Source organism: Lipotes vexillifer, unplaced genomic scaffold (assembly GCF_000442215.2).
Source record: "Lipotes vexillifer unplaced genomic scaffold, Lipotes_vexillifer_v1.1 scaffold376, whole genome shotgun sequence".
NCBI lineage: Eukaryota > Metazoa > Chordata > Mammalia > Artiodactyla > Lipotidae > Lipotes > Lipotes vexillifer.
Window position 1 is genome coordinate 593,470 of NW_006785037.1, and position 23,546 is coordinate 617,015.

The 23,546-nt window shown below is 40.5% G+C and overlaps 1 protein-coding gene across 1 annotated transcript in view; it reads right to left on the reverse strand.

Annotated features, from left to right (window-relative positions):
* NIPAL2 (NIPA like domain containing 2) overlaps positions 1-23,546 on the reverse strand; it is a 72,225-nt gene that overhangs the window by 13,359 nt on the left and 35,320 nt on the right. The window contains exons 4-6 of the mRNA XM_007457160.1: positions 22,242-22,301; positions 9,507-9,628; positions 582-678 (exon numbers count right to left, since the gene is read on the reverse strand). Coding sequence (XP_007457222.1) covers positions 582-678; positions 9,507-9,628; positions 22,242-22,301 — 279 coding nt within the window. The remainder of the gene's footprint in view (positions 1-581; positions 679-9,506; positions 9,629-22,241; positions 22,302-23,546) is intronic.

The window sequence follows — 23,546 nt, forward strand, 5'->3', positions numbered from 1 at the left end:
TATATATATATATATATATAGAGAGAGAGAGAGAGAGAGAGAGAGAGAGAGAGAGAAAGAGAGAGAGAGGGCTTATGTAAGCATCAGTTTTCAAATCTTATAAGGTGCCTCTGGAGAAAAAGGAAATGGGTAGTTAAATAATGAATGAAAGAAATGTATTCAAGAAAAATCATACTGCTTACATTTGTTTCATATTAGCCATGTTTTAAAGTGTTTTTTTTTTTTCTCTAAATGTAAATAGGATAGGCCTAGATAACTTCTGATACAAAAGTTTCATTTGGGTTTATTCATTTGTTTCTCCTTTAATATTCTTCAATTATTTACTAAGAAACCCAAATTGTCAGAGCAAATAAAATTATCAAGAAGTAAAAATCCTTAAATATATTAAAAATTAAACATATATCAATTGCAGCAATGGACATGCAAAGTATAATTTGCGTAACTGAGATTCAGTTTCTATAGATCAGAATTGAAAAGTAGAAACAATGAGAAAAAATAGAATGCTCAAATATTTTCCTTTAAACTCTTTTATGACTTAGCACGGCTAGATTAGATAATTAGAAAACAAAAAATATCCTTACCTAGAAGTGCCACCAGGGTTAGCAGAATCACAATGTGTTTCATTCCTTTTCTTTTATGGAAATATAGGAGAATGCAGAAAATTAGTATTTCTAAAATCTAGAAATGAAAAAGATGAAAAAGAGTAAAGTGTAAATTATTCTATACGAAGTCTTCAGAATGGCACACTTCTCTTTTTGATTTTGCAACAACTATCATATGAGGGTTGAGGATGACTGGAGCTCCTAAGGACAATTATAAATATCTGAGAACAGCATAAGTAGCCTTAGTGATCCAGACCCAGAGTTCTAACATCACCTACATGGCAATGATGCTCAAATCTAGATCTCCAGTCCTGACCTCCCAACTCCAGTCTCATTTATCCAGTTGTCTACCAGACATTTTCACATGCTTTTTTTTTTTTTTTTGGCTGCGTTGGGTCTTTGCTGTGCACGGGCTTTCTCTAGTTGTGGTGCACGGGCTTCTCATTGTGGTGTCTTCTCTTGTTGCGGAGCATGGGCTCTAGGCACGCAGGCTTCAGTAGTTGTGGCATGCAGGCTCAGTAGTTGTGGCTCACGGGCTCTAGAGCACAGGCCTAGTAGTTGTGGCACACAGGCTTAGTTGCTCCACAGCATGTGGGATCTTCCCGGACCAGGGCTCAAACCTGTGTCCCTTGCATTGGCAGGCAGATTCTTAACCACTGGGCCACCAGAGAAGTCTGACACATACATGTTTAACAGCCATAACACACGAATATGGGCAACACTTAACTCTTTTTTTTTTTTTTTTTTTGGCCGCATCGTGTGGCATGCAGGATATTAGTTCCCCGACCAGGGATCGAACCTGTGTCCCCTGCAGTGGAAGTACAGAGTCTTAAACACTGGACTGCCAGGGAAGTCCCAACAATTAACTCTTTATTTATTTATTTTTTGGCTGTGTTGGGTCTTCATTGCTGCACGTGGGCTTTCTCTACTTTTGGCGAGTGGGGGCTACTCTTCCTTGCGGTGCACGGGCTTCTCATTGTGGTGGCTTCTCTTGTTGTGGAGCACAGGCTCTAGGTGCGCAGGTTTCAGTAGTTGTGGCCACGGGCTTAGTTGCTCTGTGGCATGTGGGATCTTCCTGGACCAGGGATTGAACCTGTGTCCCCTGCATTGGCAGGCGGATTCTTAACCACTGCGCCACCACGGAAGTCCCCAACACTTAACTCTTGGTGGCCTACCTTCCCTACCTGTTCCTCCTGGGCCTCCACGCCATCAGGAGATGGCATCACCACATGCCCTGCTGCACAAGCTGAAAACTCCTCCTTTCCCCTCATTCCTCGCCACCCTCTGTGACTAGTGCAACAGCTTCTGCTTTGTCTCTGATTTGACTCTTGCCTCTTTACAATCCAGACATGCAGCAGCAAGAGGAGTCATTTAAAAATACAATTTGGGGGCTTCCCTGGTGGTGCAGTGGTTGAGAGTCCGCCTGCCGATGCAGGGGATACGGGTTCGTGCCCCGGTCCGGGAAGATCCCACATGCCGCGGAGCGGCTGGGCCCGCGGGCCGTGGCCGCTGAGCCTGCGCGTCCGGAGCCTGTGCTCCGCAGCGGCAGAGGCCACAACAGTGAGAGGCCCGCGTACCGCAAAAGAAAAAAAAATACGATTTGGATAATGAAATATTTCATTCATAGAGAGTATATATGAATATACATATCAAGTATTTACAGTTATGTGACAACTACCATTGTGCCCTCTACTCAACCTGAGAAACAGAACCCATCAATCCCTGTGAAGTCTCTCGTTCCCAACTGCACTCCCCTCCTCCTGCAACCTCCCCAGGAACCGCTACACTGAGTTTTGTGTTTACCATTCATTTTCTTTATACTTTATCACATTTCTACGTATCCCCAAATGACGCCATTTATTTTTGCACACTTGTTCTTTATACAAGTGGAATTATACTTGCTTTCACTCGCTTGCTTTTTTTTCACTGTGCATTATGTTTATGAGATTCATCCAGGATGATACATGTAGTAAAAATAGAAATTAGATCTAGTCATTCCTTTGCTTAAACGTCCCAGCACGTTAAGAATAAGCTCCACACTCCCTCCTGGATTACAAAGCCCCAGTTAACTTCTGGGACCTCATCATCTTGTACGGCTGGCTCCTGGACGGTCCAACCTGTGCCAGCCACAAATGGCCTACCCCTCCCCGCCAACAACCCCTGCCACCCCGCTGAGCCCTTTGAGGTCCTCAGACTGCTCAGCTTTGGGGCCTTTGCACTAAGAGTTTGCCTTGCCTGGAATGCTCTTTCCCAGAGCTATTGTTTGCACAACGACTCCTAGTCACTCAGCTCCCCGGAGAGATCTTCCCAGATCGTTCTGATCTCACAGAGCCACCCAGTCAACCTATCACAACCCCGACTTCAGGTGGCTACTGTAGAGTATCTTATCATGACCTGTTCGTGTGGTTATGTGTTTCTTGTCTGTTTCCCACTAGCGCATCTGCTCTATGAGAACAGGGACCTTTTCTGCCTCCAGTGCCTGGAATACAGCTGGTCACTCAATAAGTATTTTTCTAATTAATGAGTAAATTACACCTCAAATTTATTATGAACCACTTGCCAAAAAACAAGCCTAATGTCTAATAAATTGAGTGTTCAATAAGTATTAATTGACTGAATGTCTAAATTTTTCCTACCTTTAAGAAAACTAATATAATTTTGCGTTCTCAATTTTATTTTTGTTTTAGCTTTTTTTTCTTTTTTGTAGTCCTTAAGATAACCTGATGCATAGCTTTTTTTTTTCTCCCCCCCAAAGAGACAGTATCTCTGGACTGAAATCATAAATATGAATGTTTACATTGGACAAGTGAAAATACCGGCATTAAGTTTTTTCTTAAAAATAACTAGAGTTAGGGACTTCACTACTTTCAGGGCTGCATTTTACTTATGGAGCCCTAAGTAAACATGTCTCTTCTGTTCTAACTCAAGCTTTTGCTTGTTGGTTTGTTTCTCCCTTTAATCCTCTGTGGGCATGGAAAGCAGCAGGACCATATCTTGCTCATTTAAAAACCTTTTCATCTAATATGGAAGATTAACTCATCCCTTAGTCTTTTGTTTTCCTGGCAAATTAAACCAATTGTTTTAACTCTTCCTTACAGCACTTATTTGCCAGACCTTTAATTTAATCAAGTCGTGCTACAAAAGCTATTCAACTCCTATCTCTTTGCTTTCCTGAAAGCTGCCGTCGAAACCGAAACATCCCTCTCGGCTTGGTCTCCCCTCCACCACAGTTGTCCATTTCTCACGTGATACAATTACAGACAGCTCCCAGCAGCTTTCGGGACCACTGTATTTGTGGCTGGAGGGAAGAAAGCTCTTCCTGCACTAAGGTACAGAGCATGTTAGCTAAATCTGTTAGCACGCCAATTATTAACATGTTTTGGGAGAGATGATGGTAGTTATAAGTTTTGAAAATCATGTATGACTCTTTTTTACAAACTCTATCTCTGTGGTTTCAGATCTATAAAACATGAGTTCCTATTATTCACAGAATGACTGCAGTTGCCCTGGATTCTGTCCTGTGGCAAGAGATCACGGAGCTCCCGGGAATAAAATATTCAAGCAGCATGAGTTAATGTTAATTTTTTCTTTTCTAGTAAGATTTTCTCTCCTCTCTGAAAAAATCAATATCAAAGAAGCTGCGACTTGTGCAGGTTGTTGCGACCCAGGAAGAGGCTGGTTTGCTGATTGCTATCTCAGAGGCCAGAAATAATAAGAGCACCTAGTGCATGCTTGCCACATGCTTCACTTGTACTAATTCATTGAATCCTCACAACAACCTCAGGAGGTGGGCACTATTACTGTCCTCATTTTACAGATGGGGAAACCAAGGCTCAGAAGGGTTAAGTGGTACAGCTCTGGAAGGCAGAATTATGCCTCCCCTCCCATCCCAAGATGTCCACGTCCTAAACTCTGGAACTTGTGTGCACGTTACTTTACACAGCAAAGGGGCTTTGCAGATGTGATTAAGGCTATGGACCCTGAGATGCGGAGATTATCCTGGATTATCCGAGTGGGCCCAGTGTAGTCACAAGGGTCCTTAAAAGCAGAGAACCTTCCCAGCTGTGGTCAAAGAGAGATGTAACATGAGAAAGACCCAAGTCAAGGAATGCTGGCTGCCTCTAGAAGCTGGAAAAGGCAAGGAAACAGATTCTCCCCAAGGGGCACTCTCAAGGAATACAGCTCTGCCAATACCTTGATTTTAGTCCATGAGACCTGTGTTGGACTTCTGACCTTCAAAACTGTAAGAAAATTAATTTGTGTTGTTTTAAGCCACTAAGTTTGTGACAATTTGTTATGGAAACAATAGGAAGCTAATTCAGGTTTGGGTACCTGAAGTCTTTCCAGAGGAACAAAATTTTCAGGATGAGCTTTCTGAATTATTCTGGGTTTTCTGGATTCATTCTCCAATTTGATTTAAAGGCACGCATCTCCCTGTTTTCAGTGGTAAAAAGGGCACTGGCAGTCCATGGGATGATGTGACAAAAGAGATACACAAAATTTCATCACTGGAAATCCTAGTCTTACTACCAGAATCTGAGCCTGTGTTCACCTCCTTTTCTCTCACTGAGTTAGAAGTATAACCTTTGATATAGCTGCCTTGTCCAAAAGAAATGAGCTCTGCAAAGGTTCTCTCTAAGGCCAAGCATGGACAAAGGTCTGATACTCAGAGGGCAGCTTGTATTAATTCTGCTTGGAGAGCTGTGTGGGAAATGAACTGGAGTGTGCACCCCAGAAGTGGATGACCCGGTTTTGAATTCTGGCTCTGCCACTTAGTATTTAAGTGACCTCGGACAAGTTACAGAACCTCCCTAACTCAGTTTCTCCATCTGCCAATGTCTAGGGCTGTTGCGCAGATGAAGGACAGACCGTGGTCGGAGGGGGCATAGGGCTCAGACTGCTCGGTGAGGTTGGCTACTGCGGCCGCAAAGTGTATCCTAGCGCAGACCTGCGAATGCTACTTACATTCAGACAACAAAGCAGACGAACCTCGGGCAACAGACATGGAGGCTTTGTACACACATAGTTTTCTCCCTTCAGGTTTTAACACCTGCTGGTGGGTTGTTGAAGCAGCTTTTGCCAGAAAGGCCAACTTAATAATCTGCTTCGGGGTAGAGAATTACACCAGTCGACAGGTTGGGTCCCTGCTTTGGCTGATTTAATTTTTGGTCTCGTGGAGAGGAAATGAGCACCATGCAGATTATTTTGTGAAGGATTCTATGTTCATAAGAGAGGTTTCCATCTGAATAGTCTATGGGGAAATCTGGGTGGGCAAAACAGCCACAGTCAAGCCTGCCAAAGAACACGAGTTAACTGAGGCTCAGAGCCAAGTTCCCTCATGTGGGTTCTGCAGAGGCATTAATAGTTGCTACTCAACAAAAGGCCCTTCAAGAAAAGGGCCTCGTGGTCATATAAGCCTGGGCAGGGCAGGATTAACAAGGTTAAGCCTGTCTCTTTCCTAAAGGACTTCTAGTTTTTAACTTGCTGATGGAGATGATGAATTTCTCAGGGGGCCATGTATGTTTTATAGCATCTCTCCAAGCTAGTTTGACCTTGCAAACTTGATTGCTCTTTGCTTTTTGGCAAACAGCAGGTGGGAAAGTCTGTTTTAGTGGGTGAGCAAAGGACACTTCATTCCTCTCTGGCCAGTAGACACCAGGCTCCTCAAATCCCCTTCCTGCCCAAGAGTCCCAGCTCAGAGGGCAGGCTCCCGGGCCTTGTTTCTGAGGCTTTGACTTCATGTAAGCCTTAAAGGGAAAATGGATATTGACCTGGGACAGGTCAACACATGATACAAGGAGATGCTATTAACTAGTCTGTAATATGACTTTACAATCCCCTTTTGAGATATGTAAAATTTATTCAGACTTAAAATATTTTTATTCATTTTATTAGTTATTTGATCAGTCCCGAAAGGCAGTTCAGATGTTGCATTTATACTTGGTGTCATACAAAAACTGTTAGATGAACATACTTCAAAGAATCATCTTGATTACTGTAATTATGATCTTTGCAATTATGGTTTGCAGAAAAAGCACAGACTCTGCCACGTTGAAGGATTAAATATTAATTATGTAGATGTTTAACAGATTTAAACCAAACTTCAGCTCAAGATCTTAGTATGTAATTGATAACTTCTAGAGTCTTTAGAGATGCTACATATAATGGATTAAATTCCAAACTGAGATAAACTAAGATAATATAGATCTATTCCCCTAAGAGTCTAATGCCAATAGTGCTATCCAAATGTGACTTTATTAAAGGTTTATTTTATGCTATCTTATAAATATCTGGAATTATTTACATTTTTGGCAACATTTACTTTCAAATATACTTTCATTATTTTACAGGAATTTGGGTCTCTCCCAGGACTATAAAATTCCTGCTTCAGGAATTCTCCTCTGTATTGGCTAATAAGTTGAATGAATTGTGAATAAATGAATGAATTAAGAGCTAACTTTGGAAAGTGGAAAAATGCAATTAATTTCATAGTACTTTTTTCGTGGAACTATAAGGTTTAAAAAGGTAGTTTTGTTCTTTTAAAATGTTTTCTATGGTGTTAAAACGATATAAAATACATCATCATCAAACAATGCTGTTTATTCCAGGAAATAAGTCTTGACGCATCTTTAATCTCCAAAGGATTCACCTCAGGCTTTTAATTTTCTGGTCACAGACTCTGTGATCCTTTTCTTACCGGATGAAGAATTTGTTTTGCTTGCAGGCAAAGAATATTAATGTGTTGGTAGGACATCAAGTCTAGACTATCATGAAATGCTCAATGAGCCCTTCTAGTGCTTAGATTTGATTGATGAAAGCCTTAGTAGTTAAAGGACTGGGTATGGTGGACAAGCAGGAAGATAAAATAGGGGAGGGGGAGACACAAAGTATGACGGACCTGAGGAAACCTACTCTGAATTGGGAAGACCAATCTTAAAGTTTGATGGAGACCAATCTTAAAGTTTGATTGACTCCTTCCAATTTAAGAGAGGAAGGAGTTTAGGGGATAAGATATTGAGTTCAGTTTCTGAGATGTTACTTTTGTGGAATCTATGGAACATCCAAGCAGGGACGAGTAATAAGTAGACAGATGAGAACACAGCTTTGCAGCTTAGAAGAGATCTGGGAAGGAGATGCAGGTCTGGATTTGGAAGTCTTTCTACAGAATGATGGTGGTGGAGTGGGCAGTGAGATCACCCTAGAAAACCCTGGACGAGTTTGTAGCACAAATAGATAAAGAGTGGATGGCAGAAGAGAAGGAGTTACCTACCAAGAGCCTGGGATGGACTGATCAGAGAGGAGGAAGAGAAACAGGGAAAACAAACCAAGGAAGCCCAGGAAGAGAGAGATGCAAGAAGAGAGTGGACCATCAGGAAGTGCTGCACAAGGCTCACGAAGAATCAGGACCAAAAAAAGCAATTCCACTTGGTAATTTGTGGGGAAGGGTCTACTAGCTTAGGACGAGTGAGGAGTGACTAGGAGCTGAGAAAGTGGAGGGGAATAAATCTTTGGTGGTGTTTAGAAGGGAAATAGGATAGTTTATTAAAGGGGGTGTAGAGTATGAGGAATGTTTTTAAACAGAGTGTCTCTGTTGAGTAAGAGAAAGAAATACAGTGAGCGATTATAAAAAGAAAAGCCCTATAAACACTTGTGTCCCAGTGGTCAGAATTTTATATCAGAGATGGTAAAATATATAGGATTCTTGTCATACGACTAGGAAGGGCCACACCATAGTGTAATACCATGCAGTTCCTGCTGTAATATCCTGAGCTACATCACACGGAGAGCAAAGCTTGCCATGTCTTTGCAAATGCCAATGTCACACATTTAAATAATAGGTATACAGCAGGATCATACTATTTTACCTGTTTTAATGGCAGAGCACTGGACCAGATAGTTTTTTGAGGTCACTTCTAACCCTAAAAATGTTTGACTTTGTGTGCTTTGATTATTTTTATTGAATTCACAACTCTTGATATTTTACCAATTCGGTTCTTGGTTAAATGCTCATTTAGACAATCCCAGTTTTCTTCTTACTGCCTGCCCTTCCTAGAATATTCTTATTCTCCAATCTAAACTGACTTCCGTAACAAGTTACATACTAACCATTTCCATCACATTCTCTGTACCAGGGGTTCCCAACCCGCGGGCCTCAGACCTCTACTGGTCTGCACAGCAGAAGATGAGCGGCGCGAGAGCGAGCGAAGGTTCATCTGCCGCTCCCCATCGCTCCCCATCACTTGCATTACTGCCTGAACCACACCCCCACACCCCCTCCGTGGAAAAATTGTCTTCCATGAAGTGGGTCCCTGGTGCCAAAAAGTTTGGGGACCACTGCTCTATACCCACCGGATACAGCCATTGCATCAAATAAAATATCCCAATTAGTGGCTTCCAATTTCTACATCAGCTCATTCCGTTCTCTCTTTTACACATCTCTCAGTATTGTCCTACCCGCTGTCTGCTTCTCCTAAGACAGGCTACTGCATTGGTCTCAAAGAAAGCTTTTTTGAAGGGAATACCTATCTTGGATAAAATTCAGTGAAGTAAAATGTGTCTTCAGGTACTTTCCTTTGACCTGGGAAAAGAGTTTTTTTGTTTGTTTGTTTTTACTCTGAATTGTCCTAAAATATGTTGCTCTGGAATTTGCCGGATTAAATTCCATTAAATTGTGGAAATTGTTCCAGTGATAGGTCACCCCCAAGGACAGAATACCTGGGAAACGGGGGTGCTTTTATTGCTGATTTAGTGTTTGAAATACTTTAGTACTGGTCAAATATATTTACATTTTTAATGAGATATTAATGCTGAGAAGAAAAGATTATATTAGTTTTCCAGCATCTGCGTGTATCAGCGGTCTAGATAATATTGCCTCTGTAACAGTAAAATTTTTAGAATTCTTACCCCATAGGTCATGAACTGCCAGCCAACAAAGTAATACTGTACTGTTCTTGCAGAGATATCCTGAGTTATATTTGGAGCAAAGTTCACCAATAAATATGTTCCTGCAAATGCCAGTGTCATACCTTTAAATAAAATTGAAAAGACAAACAAGTTGAAAAGGGACATTTAAGCCTTTTTGTTTATGTAAACATTACCTATAGACTAAGCATTACTCGTAAAGGTCCATGTGTATTAAAATACGATTCATCAAACCATCCCCAGATAGCATCATGCATTCACCCGATGGCATTACCTTTAAAGGGGGATAAGGGCTAGGGAATGGATGCGGTAGGACATATATTCTGATTTTTCTCTGTTGTTCCAGATGAATCCTGGCTTCTTCAGAGAAGCTTTCCTCAAAGATGGGGAAGATCAGAACGCATGCATATGGAGACATGAAAACACATCCAACCTGGCTGTTTGTTTCCACGTGGACCAGTAAGTGCACAATGAAGCTAGATCCATCTAGATCTAGATGGCAGAGCCCAGAGAGTGTGGAAATCCATCACCTGATGATGATCTACTCTGCACCTAGTCATCTTTGGGTCATTTACACACACAAACTTAGGTGTTTTACACTTTGAAACTCTGGTAAATGAATACCTTAATCATTGCCATTTATTGGAGTCCTTTTAGCAGAAATAACGAAGGTGAAAGATGACTCTGCTGTAAGATTTATTTGATCCAATTTAAAATCTAGAATTCCAGGGATAGCTTGGTAAAATACCACATAATAAACTTGTGTAGGAATGTGTTACTGTCATCACCTTAACGTTACTTATACTGTAATAATGGAGGAAGGGAATGTGTGGGGGAGGAGTGGCCAAAGAAGAAGGGGACTTGCTTTTCCAAATAACATGGAAAACTGCTTATTTATTAATAATTAGCAGCCTGAGAAAAACTGGTTTATATAGCATTTTTCGGATAGCACACATGAAAACATAATTCAACCTGTTTCACCATTGAGGTCAGCATTGTTGTGTATATAATTTACAACCAGCATTCACTCCAACCTGAAACAATTTGGTGTGTCTATAAAATCTCACAATTTGAAGACATCAATTTCCTGTTGCTCTTAACCAAATGACTTAGAGTTTTGAACTCTAGTTTCTGAGAATTCATTTGATTTTCTACACAAGCTGGACAATAGCTATTCATGGTATTGTAGGAGCTATAAAATAAGCTTACTCTAATGCAACAATTTATTCTGTAATACTTTGTGAAGACAGAAATCATATACACAATTTTAAAAGCTATTTTCTAATGAGAATTTAAAAAAAGAAAACAGTATACATTACTAAGCATTTCAGTGAAAGGAAAATAATAAAAACCATACATAAGAGCCTGGAAAAAATTATTGGTCAGCTCTGTCCTCTCTTTGGAAAAAAAAAAAAAAGAATTTAGAGAAGAGCTAACACCTATCCTTCTCAAACTCTTCCAAAATATAGCAGAGGGAGGAACACTCCCAAACTCATTCTACGAGGCCACCATCACCCTGATACCAAAACCAGACAAGGATGTCACAAAGAAAGAAAACTGCAGGCCAATATCACTGATGAACATAGATGCAAAAATCCTCAACAAAATACTAGCAAACAGAATCCAACAGCACATTAAAAGGATCATACACCATGATCAAGTGGGATTTATTCCAGGAATGCAAGGATTCTTCAATATATGCAAATCTATCAATGTGATTAACCATATTAACAAATTGAAGGAGAAAAACCATATGATCATCTCAATAGATGCAGAGAAAGCTTTTGACAAAATTCAACACCCATTTATGATAAAAACCCTGCAGAAAGTAGGTGTAGAGGGAACTTTCCTCAATATAATAAAGGCCGTATATGACAAGCCCACAGCCAACATCATCCTCAATGGCGAAAAACTGAAAGCATTTCCACTAAGGTCAGGAACAAGACAAGGTTGCCCACTCTCACCACTCTTATTCAACATAGTTTTGGAAGTTTTAGCCACAGCAATCAGAGAAGAAAAGGAAATAAAAGGAATCCAAATCGGAAAAGAAGAAGTAAAGCTGTCACTGTTTGCAGATGACATGATACTATACATAGAGAATCCTAAAGATGCTACCAGAAAACTACTAGAGCTAATCAATGAATTTGGTAAAGTAGCAGGATACAAAATTAATGCACAGAAATCTCTGGCATTCCTATATACTAATGATGAAAAATCTGAAAGTGAAATCAAGAAAACACTCCCATTTACCATTGCAACAAAAAGAATAAAATATCTAGGAATAAACCTACCTAAGGAGACAAAAGACCTGTATGCAGAAAATTATAAGACACTGATGAAAGAAATTAAAGATGATACAAATAGATGGAGAGATATACCATGTTCTTGGATTGGAAGAATCAACATTGTGAAAATGACTCTACTACCCAAAGCAATCTACAGATTCAATGCAATCCCTATCAAACTACCACTGGCATTTTTCACAGAACTAGAACAAAAAATTTCACAATTTGTATGGAAACACAAAAGACCCCAAACAGACAAATCAATCTTGAGAAAGAAAAACGGAGCTGGAGGAATCAGGCTCCCTGACATCAGACTATAGTACAAAGCTACAGTAATCAAGACAGTACGGTACTGGCACAAAAACAGAAAGATCAGTGGAACAAACAGGATAGAAAGCCCAGAGATAAACCCACACACATATGGTCACCTTATCTTTGATAAAGGAGGCAGGAATGTACAGTGGAGAAAGGACAGCCTCTTCAATAAGTGGTGCTGGGAAAACTGGACAGGTACATGTAAAAGTATGAGATTAGATCACTCCCTAACACCATACACAAAAATAAGCTCAAAATGGATTAAAGACCTAAATGTAAGGCCAGAAACTATCAAACTCTTAGAGGAAAACATAGGCAGAACACTCTATGACATAAATCACAGCAAGATCCTTCTTGACCCATCTCCTAGAGTAATGGAGATAAAAACAAAAATAAACAAATGGGACCTAATGAAACTTCAAAGCTTTTGCACAGCAAAGGAAACCATAAACAAGACCAAAAGACAGCCCTCAGAATGGGAGAAAATATTTGCAAATGAATCAACTGACAAAGGATTAATCTCTAAAATTTACAGGCAGCTCATGCAGCTCAATAACAAAAAAATAAACAACCCAATCCAAAAATGGGCAGAAGACCTAAATAGACATTTCTCCAAAGAAGATATACAGACTGCCAACAAACACATGAAAGAATGCTCAACATCATTAATCATTAGAGAAATGCAAATCAAAACTACAATGAGATATCATCTCACACCAGTCAGAATGGCCATCATCAAAAAATCTAGAAACAATAAATGCTGGAGAGGGTGTGGAGAAAAGGGAACACTCTTGTACTTTTGGTGGGAATGTGAATTGGTACAGCCACTATGGAGAACAGTATGGAGGTTCCTTAAAAAACTACAAATAGAACTACCATATGACCCAGCATACATCCTGGGCATATACCCTGAGAAAACCATAATTCAAAAAGAGTCATGTACCACAATGTTCATTGCAGCTCTATTTACAATAGCCAGGAGATGAAAGCAACCTAAGTGTCCATCATCGGATGAATGGATAAAGAAGATGTGGCACATATACACAATGGAATATTACGCAGCCATAAAAAGAAACGAAATGGAGCTACTTGTAATGAGGTGGATGGACCTAGAGTCTGTCATACATAGTGAAGTAAGGCAGAAAGAGAAAGACAAATACCGTACGCTAACACATATATATGGAAGTTAAGAAAAAAAAAAAGTCATGAAGAACCTAGGGGTAAGACAGGAATAAAGACACAGACCTACTAGAGAATGGACTTGAAGATATGGGGAGGGGGAAGGGTAAGCTGTGACAAAGTGAGAGAGTGGCATGGACATATATACGCTACCAAACGTAAAATAGATAGCTAATAGGAAGCAGCCGCATAGCACAGGGAGATCAGCTCGGTGCTTTGTGACCACCTAGAGTGGTGGGATAGGGAGGGGGGGAGGGAGGGAGAAGCAAGAGGGAAGAGATATGGGAACATATGTATATGTATAACTGATTCACTTTGTTATACAGCAGAAACTAACACACCATTGTAAAGCAATTATACTCCAGTAAAGATGTAAAAAAAAAAAAAGATCTTGTAAGATAATTGTTCAATATTACATTTCTAGGAAGAAGGGATTTAAAAAAAACACTTTTCTAAACTTGGTATAGTAAAGTAGAATAAACGCATTGAATACAATTTCAAAGTCTCAGAGACTTCCAATTTACTTTTGTGACATCCAGATTTCTTATCTATACTGAGTTCCTCTGCCAGTCATTTCTTTATCTCATCTAACTGTATCTAGTGTCAATTAAATTTCCTTTTTAGAACATTTAGTTTTGAATGGGTAACACACGCATATGGTAAAAAATTCAAAAACCACACAAGATGGATCAGTGAAAAGTTAAATCTCTCTCACACCCTTGGGGCTCACTAGGTCCCCTCCTCAAAGTTAGCTACTGCTGCTTGTTCTTGGGGTTTTCTTTTCAAAGATGTTTTAGGCAGCTGTGTGTGAGAGTGCATGTGTTTTGTTTTTTTATGCAAATGATAATAGCATATTATACACACTTTTCTGTATCTTGCTTTTTTTCTGCTTAAGAGCACATCTTTGGAGAATGTTTCACATCATTATATGTAGGGCGGCCTCATTCTTTCAGAGTCTGCATAGTATTCCATTTTGTGGAGGCAGTGTTATTTCCAATATGGTCTCTGTTTCACATCCTGACACATCCCTCCCTGTTTCACATCTGCTTCCACATTTGCATACTGTGCCCATTTCCACCAATGTAGGTCTTCACTGCATTCCAAAACTCCTTAAAAACAAATAAAATGACTGACGGTTTTACAATTATCCTTTCAAAGTACTTTTTCACATGTATTATCTCATCTGTACCTCATGTCACTGCAAGACTAGTGAGTAACTCCGTGGCAGCTCAGGGGGTCATACATTCTTTCTTCTTAATAATTTTAATTTCAGCAACTTCCGACATTTACAAAGGCAGTTCTGGATAGCTGCTACCTGTCATTTGCTTGTTTCTTTGGTGTCATTTTAATTTTTCTGTGTGATTTACTCTCTGCTTCATGAGTCACGTGCACATTAACGTTAAGTGTTTAAAAGTGTCGAAGGTAGCCATTAGCAAGTCCTTCACTAAATTTCTGTAAAACATATTTGCATCCCACCTTTTTCTAAAAGTGGCATGAAACATCAGTTCCTGTTATTTTTATTTCAATAAAGCCACAAATATTCCCTCTTTTGAAAGGCACAGATTTCTGACTTAGAAAAATTGCTAGTTTACCTTTTGTTGGCCCATTTGACCAAAGGAGTACTCTGGAAGTATAGGATCCTAAAGGAAAGAAAGCAGCACTTGACATGCCCTTGGCCCAGGGAAATGGTTAACTGTCAGGTCAAGACTTGGATAGGAGAAGTCTAATCCAAGCTGAGACTAGCTCCACAGAATTCAAATTTCACTGCTACCATTAGCTGGAAGGGCCCAGGCAAGTTGCTTATCCCTCTGTGATGCAGTGTCCTCATTTCTAGGTACAAATTAACTTATCATACCTGCTAGACTCCAGGAATCTGGCTCTGCAAGAGGCCAGTCTGGGGAGCTGAATATGTTTGAAAGCTCATCTGGAGACCTGATGTGACAAAGGACCCTGGGACAGATCCGACTTAGGATGCTGACTGCCAAGGGTCAAAGACCATCTGAGTCAAGCTTCAAACTTAATCCAAACTTGTATCTCTAATATTGTAGTCTAGGGATGACTAGGGACTGTCCCTGGGGCTCAACTCAATTTGAGAATAGAAGGGCAGGATAGGAAGGACTTGGCTGGCATCTCCTGACTGTCTAGTGAAGACTTCTCTCCACTGGTCTTAAAAGAAGGGAAAAGAAAGCAAAGGACATAACTGAGAGAACACAGAGAAGAGGAAACACTCCCAGCGCTATGTTTGCTACCCACTGCTAACCTCAGGGAACTGGTGCACAAAGCACCAAGAGCTGGCTATTGGAGGGGACCAAAGGTGGAACAGTCGGGCAGCAGTGGGTAAGCTGCAGGTGGGGGTCAACCATGGGATGCTGGATACCACCCACGATACATGGATGTGGCCTCATCTACCACCCTCATTCCCAGACCTGCAGCAAATACATTTTCTCATCAAATATGACTCAAGTCACATAAAAGTCTATAATGATCTGATGGGAGTTTCAGATTTAGCTTGATACAAGTATTAATAAAATCTCTTCCTATAAACTTGCCATATGTACAAAGCAGGGAAACAAACTCATCCCTGCTCTTTATAGTAGATAGACTAGGTATCCTGGGAGGGCAAAGGAAGGTATCATTCTTTTTTTTTTTTTGCGGTACGCGGGCCTCTCACTGTTGTGACCTCTCCCGTTGCGGAGCACAGGCTCCGGACGCGCAGGCTCAGCGGCCATGGCTCACGGGCCCAGCCGCTCCGTGGCATGTGGGATCTTCCCGGACCGGGGCACGAAGCCGTGTCCCCTGCATCGGCAGGCGGACTCTCAACCACTGTGCCACCAGGGAAGCCCAAGTATCATTCTTTTTAAGTGATGTTCTTAAAACTATAGATTTCATAGACAATTATGGCTGACATGAGAGTTATATTATGATCACCGTCATACAGAAATGTGATGATAATAAGAACTAAAATAGTAATGGCTCTTAGCACAATTCTAAATGCTTTATACACATATAATAATTCTTACAAAAAAGCCTGCAAAAAATAACTATACCACCATGTTACTATACTAACATATACTATATGTATATTATGTATTATATAATATATAACATTGGATACTGTTAAAGTATTACTAGCCACATTTGACATAGGAGAAAATTGAGTCACAGAGGGAATAACTCTCTTGACTGGGATTTTCTAGCTAAGTGGAGAGCTTGGATTGGAACCTAGGTAACTTATTCTCAGTGATTACACTCCTCTACCTCCTGTATGCACAATGGACCGGAGCTGATGAACGGACAACTCACGGCTGTCCTTCACATTGTAGTCTCAGCGAGTGGCACCCAGGAGTTGTACTGACCATAACCTGAGGCTGGATGAAGCATCCCCACTGGGGATAGAAGGAACTGACTCCTCCTGGCAGTGGTCCCTGGGGTCCCTGACTGGCCCTGAGGTTCCTTTAGAACAGCGTCTCCAAACTGGTGTTCCCTAGAACCCAGTTTCCTAAGATGGGCCCTCCACCAAAAAAGGTCTCAAGTCAAATCTATTTGGAAAGAGGTGAGTTAAACCAAGTTAAATGGTTCTTTTACTGGAAGACCCCTGAGATCCTCAGTGTGTTAGTGTTCATTGTGAATCTCCTTAGGGAGGATATGGCTGTAATATTTTCTAAACATATTTGACCATTTATATCATCCTGAAGTGGTGTTTTGAGGAATGTTTTATGCTCTGAGAAATGCCTGACATTTAACTGGATCCAGCTGTGAGAATGCAGCCTCTGTTTCAAGAGGCTACTGAAGTTCTGTTGCACAAGTCTCCTATAGATACTTGTGGACTGAAGTTGAAATATAAAAGTGGTGGAAGGGAAAACAGCCTAGAATCAGGCTTCTTCTTATGCTTCTGTTCACTGGCATCTCCAACTTGCTGAGTTCCTCACCTGTGCAAGCCTTGGACTCTAGGGTCTACTTGCACAGTTCTTCCTCAACTGACATCTGGTTTCCCAGCCCACCCTTCTCCTTAAGTAAAACCTGAAATCTCCTTTAATTTTGTCCCCACTCTCCGGCTCAAGGCCAGCTAGTGTTAACTGCCTTTTAGCTAGCTCCTGGAATCTGGCTTGACCTGACTTTTGGTAGCCTTAAGAGTTTTAAAAATTCAGCTAACCTGAAGTCAACCGACACTGCTGGCTGGTTCTCTTGGAGCCTGCAATATGCCTCCTGATCAACGGGGGTCCAGCTATTGCTTTTGTGGGTTACCAGGAGTCACAGCGTAAACTGGACCTCTTAACACCAAAGGATACCTTCCCCTCAGTACAATCTTTCCAGATTCCCCAGGCTAAAGGCAGCTAAATCCTGAAGGAGCCCTGGATTGGGAAGTCTCAATAATATAGTGAATCCAAATAGTTCTGAATCTAGCATCAGAAAGTCTACCTTTCTTGAGGCAGTTTTAAGACCAAATAGCCAATCTGTCCTCTCAGCCAGAAATGATGGCTTGTTTGGCTAGATCTGTATTCTAGATACTGGCTTCAAAGCAAGTTGACCTCTGGTGTGGGAGTAGGAAGGAAGGAGGTGGTTTTTGTCTCACTATTAATCTCTTGACATTCTATCTGGGGAAACCATTTATAGGTGACTTGAAATAATCAGGTTACTGGTCTCTGGAGAGTGCTGATGAATTGACTGTAATTTTTCTTTTTACGATGATGCTATCTGGATTAAATCAGCTAGGATCTCACAGACTGTTAGATTCAGGATTTTTGATGACTAAGGGAAGAAGAGGGGGAAAATACTATAGTTCTGGCTGCTTGAAGGGGAGAGAAATTTGGTGCTTTTTAGAGGAAAAATAATCATTAAAATAATTTAAAATTATTAATCCACTAAGAATCAGAGCACAGTCCAAAGCCTGTCATTGAGTTAATAATAGTTGGCGATTCCTTTCAGACATAGCTTTTGTGAGGTCATTTTTTGAGGCTAGTGCTGAAATGCTTCATAGCCACAGAGCAACATTTGGCAATAAATTAATTCAGCTTGTTTCCACATGGTCCAAAAAAATCTTCATTTGTTCCATCATGAAAAACAAACTTTCATTTGCTTGAAGCAGGGAAAAGTAAATGATTTTCTTTTGCACATTTTGACGATTTAGTTTTTAGCACGCTTATATGTTAATCTTTCAAAAAATGCCATTAACTACTCTCTTCCCTGTTTGATTTTAGTCCCTGTAAAGAAAAAAAAGCATTTTTAGCTTTTAACGGAAAGAGCCAAATTTTCTCAAGGCAACAGCAATACAGGCCCAAAGAAAATACAGGTGACTTAACACATTACTGAGTACGGTTGGGGAAAAGTCCTTCCCCAAGCACGAAATGGGTTATTACACCTTAGATCATGATAATCGTATGATATTGCTGTTTGGAAGCATGGGTATGGAATCGGTGACTAAATCCTTTCTTATTCCTGTGACTCTAGATTCAAGTCAAGAATTGATCACTTTTAATTACAGCATGAAACAAATGTGACATCAGATATATCCCTGCTCAAAAAGCATTAAGTTAAAAGGCTAAAAAAACTCAACCAGAGTTGTGCGAAATGTTACCTGGATTGCTAAAGTTCGTTAGAATATCCTAATCAAGGTTTCCTCTCATGAACCAGTAGTGGTGGGTAGTGGTGTTAGTAATAAGGATAATAATAGCAGACATTATTGAGGACTTATTACATGACAGACCCCGTTCTCAGAGATTTACATACATGAACTCATTTAATCCTATGAGATAGGTAATGCTTCATTAAGGTTGAGGAAATGAGGCTTAAAGAGACTAAGTAACTTAGCAAAGGTCACATGGCTCTCTGACACTAGAGACTTACCCTCACCCATAATGCTATAGTTAAATCAGGCTGCCATTATTAGAACACTGGTCCACCACTGACTAACTATTTGACCTTGGTTAAGTTATTTAACCTAAGTATCAGTTCTATAAATGGATTGTTCCTACATTTAAATGAGGTGGTTCATGTAAAACACAGTACCTGAAAGGGGTAAATATTTAATAAATGTTGACTGTTATTAAAGTAAGAGAAATTAGCAAAGAATCAAAGAATTAATAGAGGGTTTTTTTGGTTTGTTTTGTTTTTGCGGTACGTGTGCCTCTCACTGTTGTGGCCTCTCCTGTTGCGGAGCACAGGCTCCGGACGTGCAGGCTCAGCAGCCATGGCTCACGGGCCCAGCCGCTCTGTGGCATGTGGGATCCTCCCGGACCGGGGCATGAACCCGTGTCCCCTGCATCGGCAGGCGGACTCTCAACCACTGCGTAACCAGGGAAGCCCTAATAGAGGTTTTTGTTTGTGTTTTTTTTATGTGTGTATGTGTGTGTGTTTCCTATTTCTTACGTTCTAGTATCACCTCTTGGTAATGAAGTTGATCACAGAAATAATACCAATTTTATTAACAGGGCTTTACATTTCTCAAAGTGCTTGTATCAATTATCCAATGTGACCCTTAAAACAGTCTTCTAAGGACTTCCCTGGCCGTCTAGTGGTTAAGATTCCACGCTTCCACTGCAAGGGGCACGGCTTCCATCCCTGGTTGGGGAACTGAGATCCCGCATGCTGCGTGCCACGTGCCAAAAATTAAAAAACAAAAAACAAACAACCCACTCCCCCCAGAACAGTCGTCTATATTTGTCAGCAAACTGAGGCTTAGAGAAGTTAAGTAATACGTTGGCCACACAGTTGATAGCAGAAGTTGAATACAGATTTGAACCCTTGAGAGTGAGTTTAATTTCTATCCTTTGACGTCGAGCTAGTATACTGCTTTTAGCAACGTTTAGTTGGTCGGATTTTCTAAGTATAAAATCAAATCATTGGCACCTATTGATATTTCTGTTTCTTTCCTTTCTACAGTTATGACTTTCCTTAATTTTTTTCCTAATCCTCATTGGCAGTGGTTGTAGTACAGTATTACATAGAAACTTGCCTTACTTTTTTTGTACCTTTGTCAACACTTCTCGTGTTATTCCCTCTGTATGTCTTTCTCCAAATGCTTGGATGTGGCCCATGCCTGTCCTATTCAGCTGTCAGAACTGATTCAAATGGTACCTCTGCTGCAGAAAATTCTCTCTGAGCTTCCCAGCTAGAGTAATCTCTCTTTATTCTAAACCAGTGGTTCTCAACCGGAGGCAATTTTGCCCCCCAGGGGAGATTTGACAGTGTTTGAAGTCATTTTTGGTAGTCATAACTGGGGCAAAGTGTGCTACTGGCATCTACTGGGTAAAGGCCAAAAGGGATGCTGCTGAACACCTTACAACGCATAGGACAGCCCCCTAGGATGAAGAATTATCCAGCCTAAAACGTTAGTAGTGCTGAGGTTGAGAAGCCCAGCTCTAAACTAAAGGCTCAAGGCATTATGATACATATTATCTTCTGCTTTTAAAAAAATGTGCTTTTGTATATATTTTATCATTGACTGTATTATCTGAAGGCAGGGATTCTGTCTTAATCATCTTTTTCTTTTGCGGTACGCGGGCCTCTCACTGTTGTGGCCTCTCCCGTTGCGGAGCACAGGCTCCGGACACGCAGGCTCAGCGGCCATGGCTCACGGGCCCAGCCGCTCCGCGGCACGTGGGATCCTCCCGGACCGGGGCACGAACCCGCATCCCCTGCATCGGCAGGCGGACTCTCAACCACTGCGCCACCAGGGAAGCCCTCTCTTAATCATCTTTTTATCACAAGGGTTCACGATAATTGGCAAGTTCTCCTTTACATCCATCTGTATTACCTCATTAAATACCTTACATTTATTTAAACATTAACCAACCATTAACTACAAAAGATGACATATGTTAGATTAAATGATTTAAAGTTTCCCTAAGACTTTTGATAAATGAGAAACATAATGTAGGACCTAATTGTTTTAATCTATAAAACTCAGGCATTACTCATTCTTATTTCTGATTCCATACAACCTCCCCAAATGAGTCCATAAACATAGTACAAAAAAAGAGTACAGAAAAATAATATATTTGAATTCACATATGAATGCATTTGGAAAAACATTTTAACCATGAAAATTTGACAATGTTGACTAAAAACTCTACTAGCAGAATCAAACCAAGGAGGAAAAAGAAAAAAGTGAAAACTCTTTCAAGACACTAGGCTCAAGGGAAACATGATCAGGGAAGCAAATGTTCAACATACCAACACTGGTGTCACATTTAAGCTCAAAATTTTTTAAAAATGATCTCTTTGGAACCGAGTAGACATAGATTTATTTAAAGTTTCTAAAGTATTATACTCATTATCATATGTCAGCAGTAATTCAGACAGGATTTTGTCAAGGAAGAAACTATGAAGCTCTATAATTCTTCTCACTAATGATATTTCCAACTAGAGGTAGAAGATACGATCAATATGTGATGGCTTTGCCATATAGCGGAAATCTTTTACAGCCAGGAAGGCTACTGTGATTTTCCATTAATAGCTGTATTTCTAAATAAAATTTTGAAGATCAACATTCTATGTTACTTTTGGAAAGGGCTAAATAGAAATTAGGCAGTTATTTGGTGCATCTAATTTTTGTATGTGGTTTTCATTTTCATGTAGTACTTTCATACAACAATCTATCAAATATGTCCTATGAAGTGGAATACTCTATTAGGTAACACAGATGTTTTCTTGGATTTTATTATGTTCATAAAAATTTCATAACATTCATAATAATAATACTGTAAAATAATGATTTGCTGTGGTCAACGGCATGGGCAGAGGGTATAATGAAGGTGCACGTATTTCTTGTCAAAGAGCAGATGGCAGTTCCAAGATAGAATAATGTTCGCCTCTAGATGAGACTATATCCATTTCAGTAATTTGTTTCCTGTTTTTAAAACACATATTTTTATTGGATAGGATTATTTATTTCCTCATCAAGCAGTGTTTCAATTACATGAATTAAATAATTACTTACCTAGTAAATCTGAGGCTCTCAAATTTTCTTTCAGAAACATAACAGAAATAATGGCACTACCTGGAAAGAAAATGGCCATTAGTGGTGTTTCCAAATATAAAAACATATATTATGCAATGCCATTTGAAAGGAGTTAAGTAGTCTTAGGCCTGACTGGCTGTGTCCTGGTCAGAGGCACCTGGTGGCTGGGGCTGTGAAGATGGCCTCTTGCCCCTCACAGTTGAGCATTCATGGAAATTGGCCTGGTTTACAATGAACCTACGACAGTGACTGGGATAGTGCATGGTATACAGTGAGGGCTTAATAAGAGTTTACTAAATGAATGACTGTAGAGAAAAGGAAGGAAGGAAGGAAGGAAGGAAGGAAGGAAGGGGTGGAAAGGCAGAAAGAGATAGAAGGGAAGGAAAGAAGAAAGGATGAAAAGGAGGAAGTCTTAACTTTAAATATATTCCAAATGGAAACATTATTTCCCAACATCTCCTCCCATAATCCCTAGTCCAGGGATACCTCTATTGAACACCAGGATCCTAAGACTCCTCCTGGTATCCCCTCTCCTTCACACCACACATCCAACAGGCTACTGGGTCTGTTAAGTATGGATTTCACTGTCTCTCAAGTCCATCCCCTCTTCATTCCCTTGTCATGGTTCAGGTCAGCTTCACCTCAGGCTTAGACCGTTAAAGTAGCTTCCCTCTGGAGCCTCCCATTTCACTACCCCTTCCCCACAGCACTAGGAGTCATCTTTCTAAAATGAAAATCTAATGTAAAACCACAGCTTTAAAACCTCTTAATGGCTTCTAGCCATCCAGAGACAAAGGCCAAACTACTAAGCATGACATTCAAAGACAGCCGTGATTTTACTCCTGACAATTTCCTTGCCACGTTTACCCTCGATCTCTTTTATATTCTATGTCCACTCTTACTAAAATAATCATAATTCCCAGAACCCCTATTGAGTTTCATGCTAAAGGACTTTTATATAAGCTACTCCCTGGGCAACTCTGCCTCCATCCTTTCACCCAACTCTAGACTCAAGCATCACCTCTGGATTCCCCCAGACTGAGTTGACCACTCCACCCATATGTGTGATTACCCCTTATAATATATAACTTTTTTGTTACACTTAGGATTTTTTTTGCCTGTCTCCTGTAAAAGGTTACCAGTTCCTTTTACTCTGAGACATGCCTTATTCTTTGAAGATCTCCCATGTGTAGTTAGTACTCGGCACATAAATAAAAGTGTTGGTGGGGGCTTCCCTGGTGGCGCAGTGCTTGAGAGTCCGCCTGCCGATGCAGGAGACGCGGG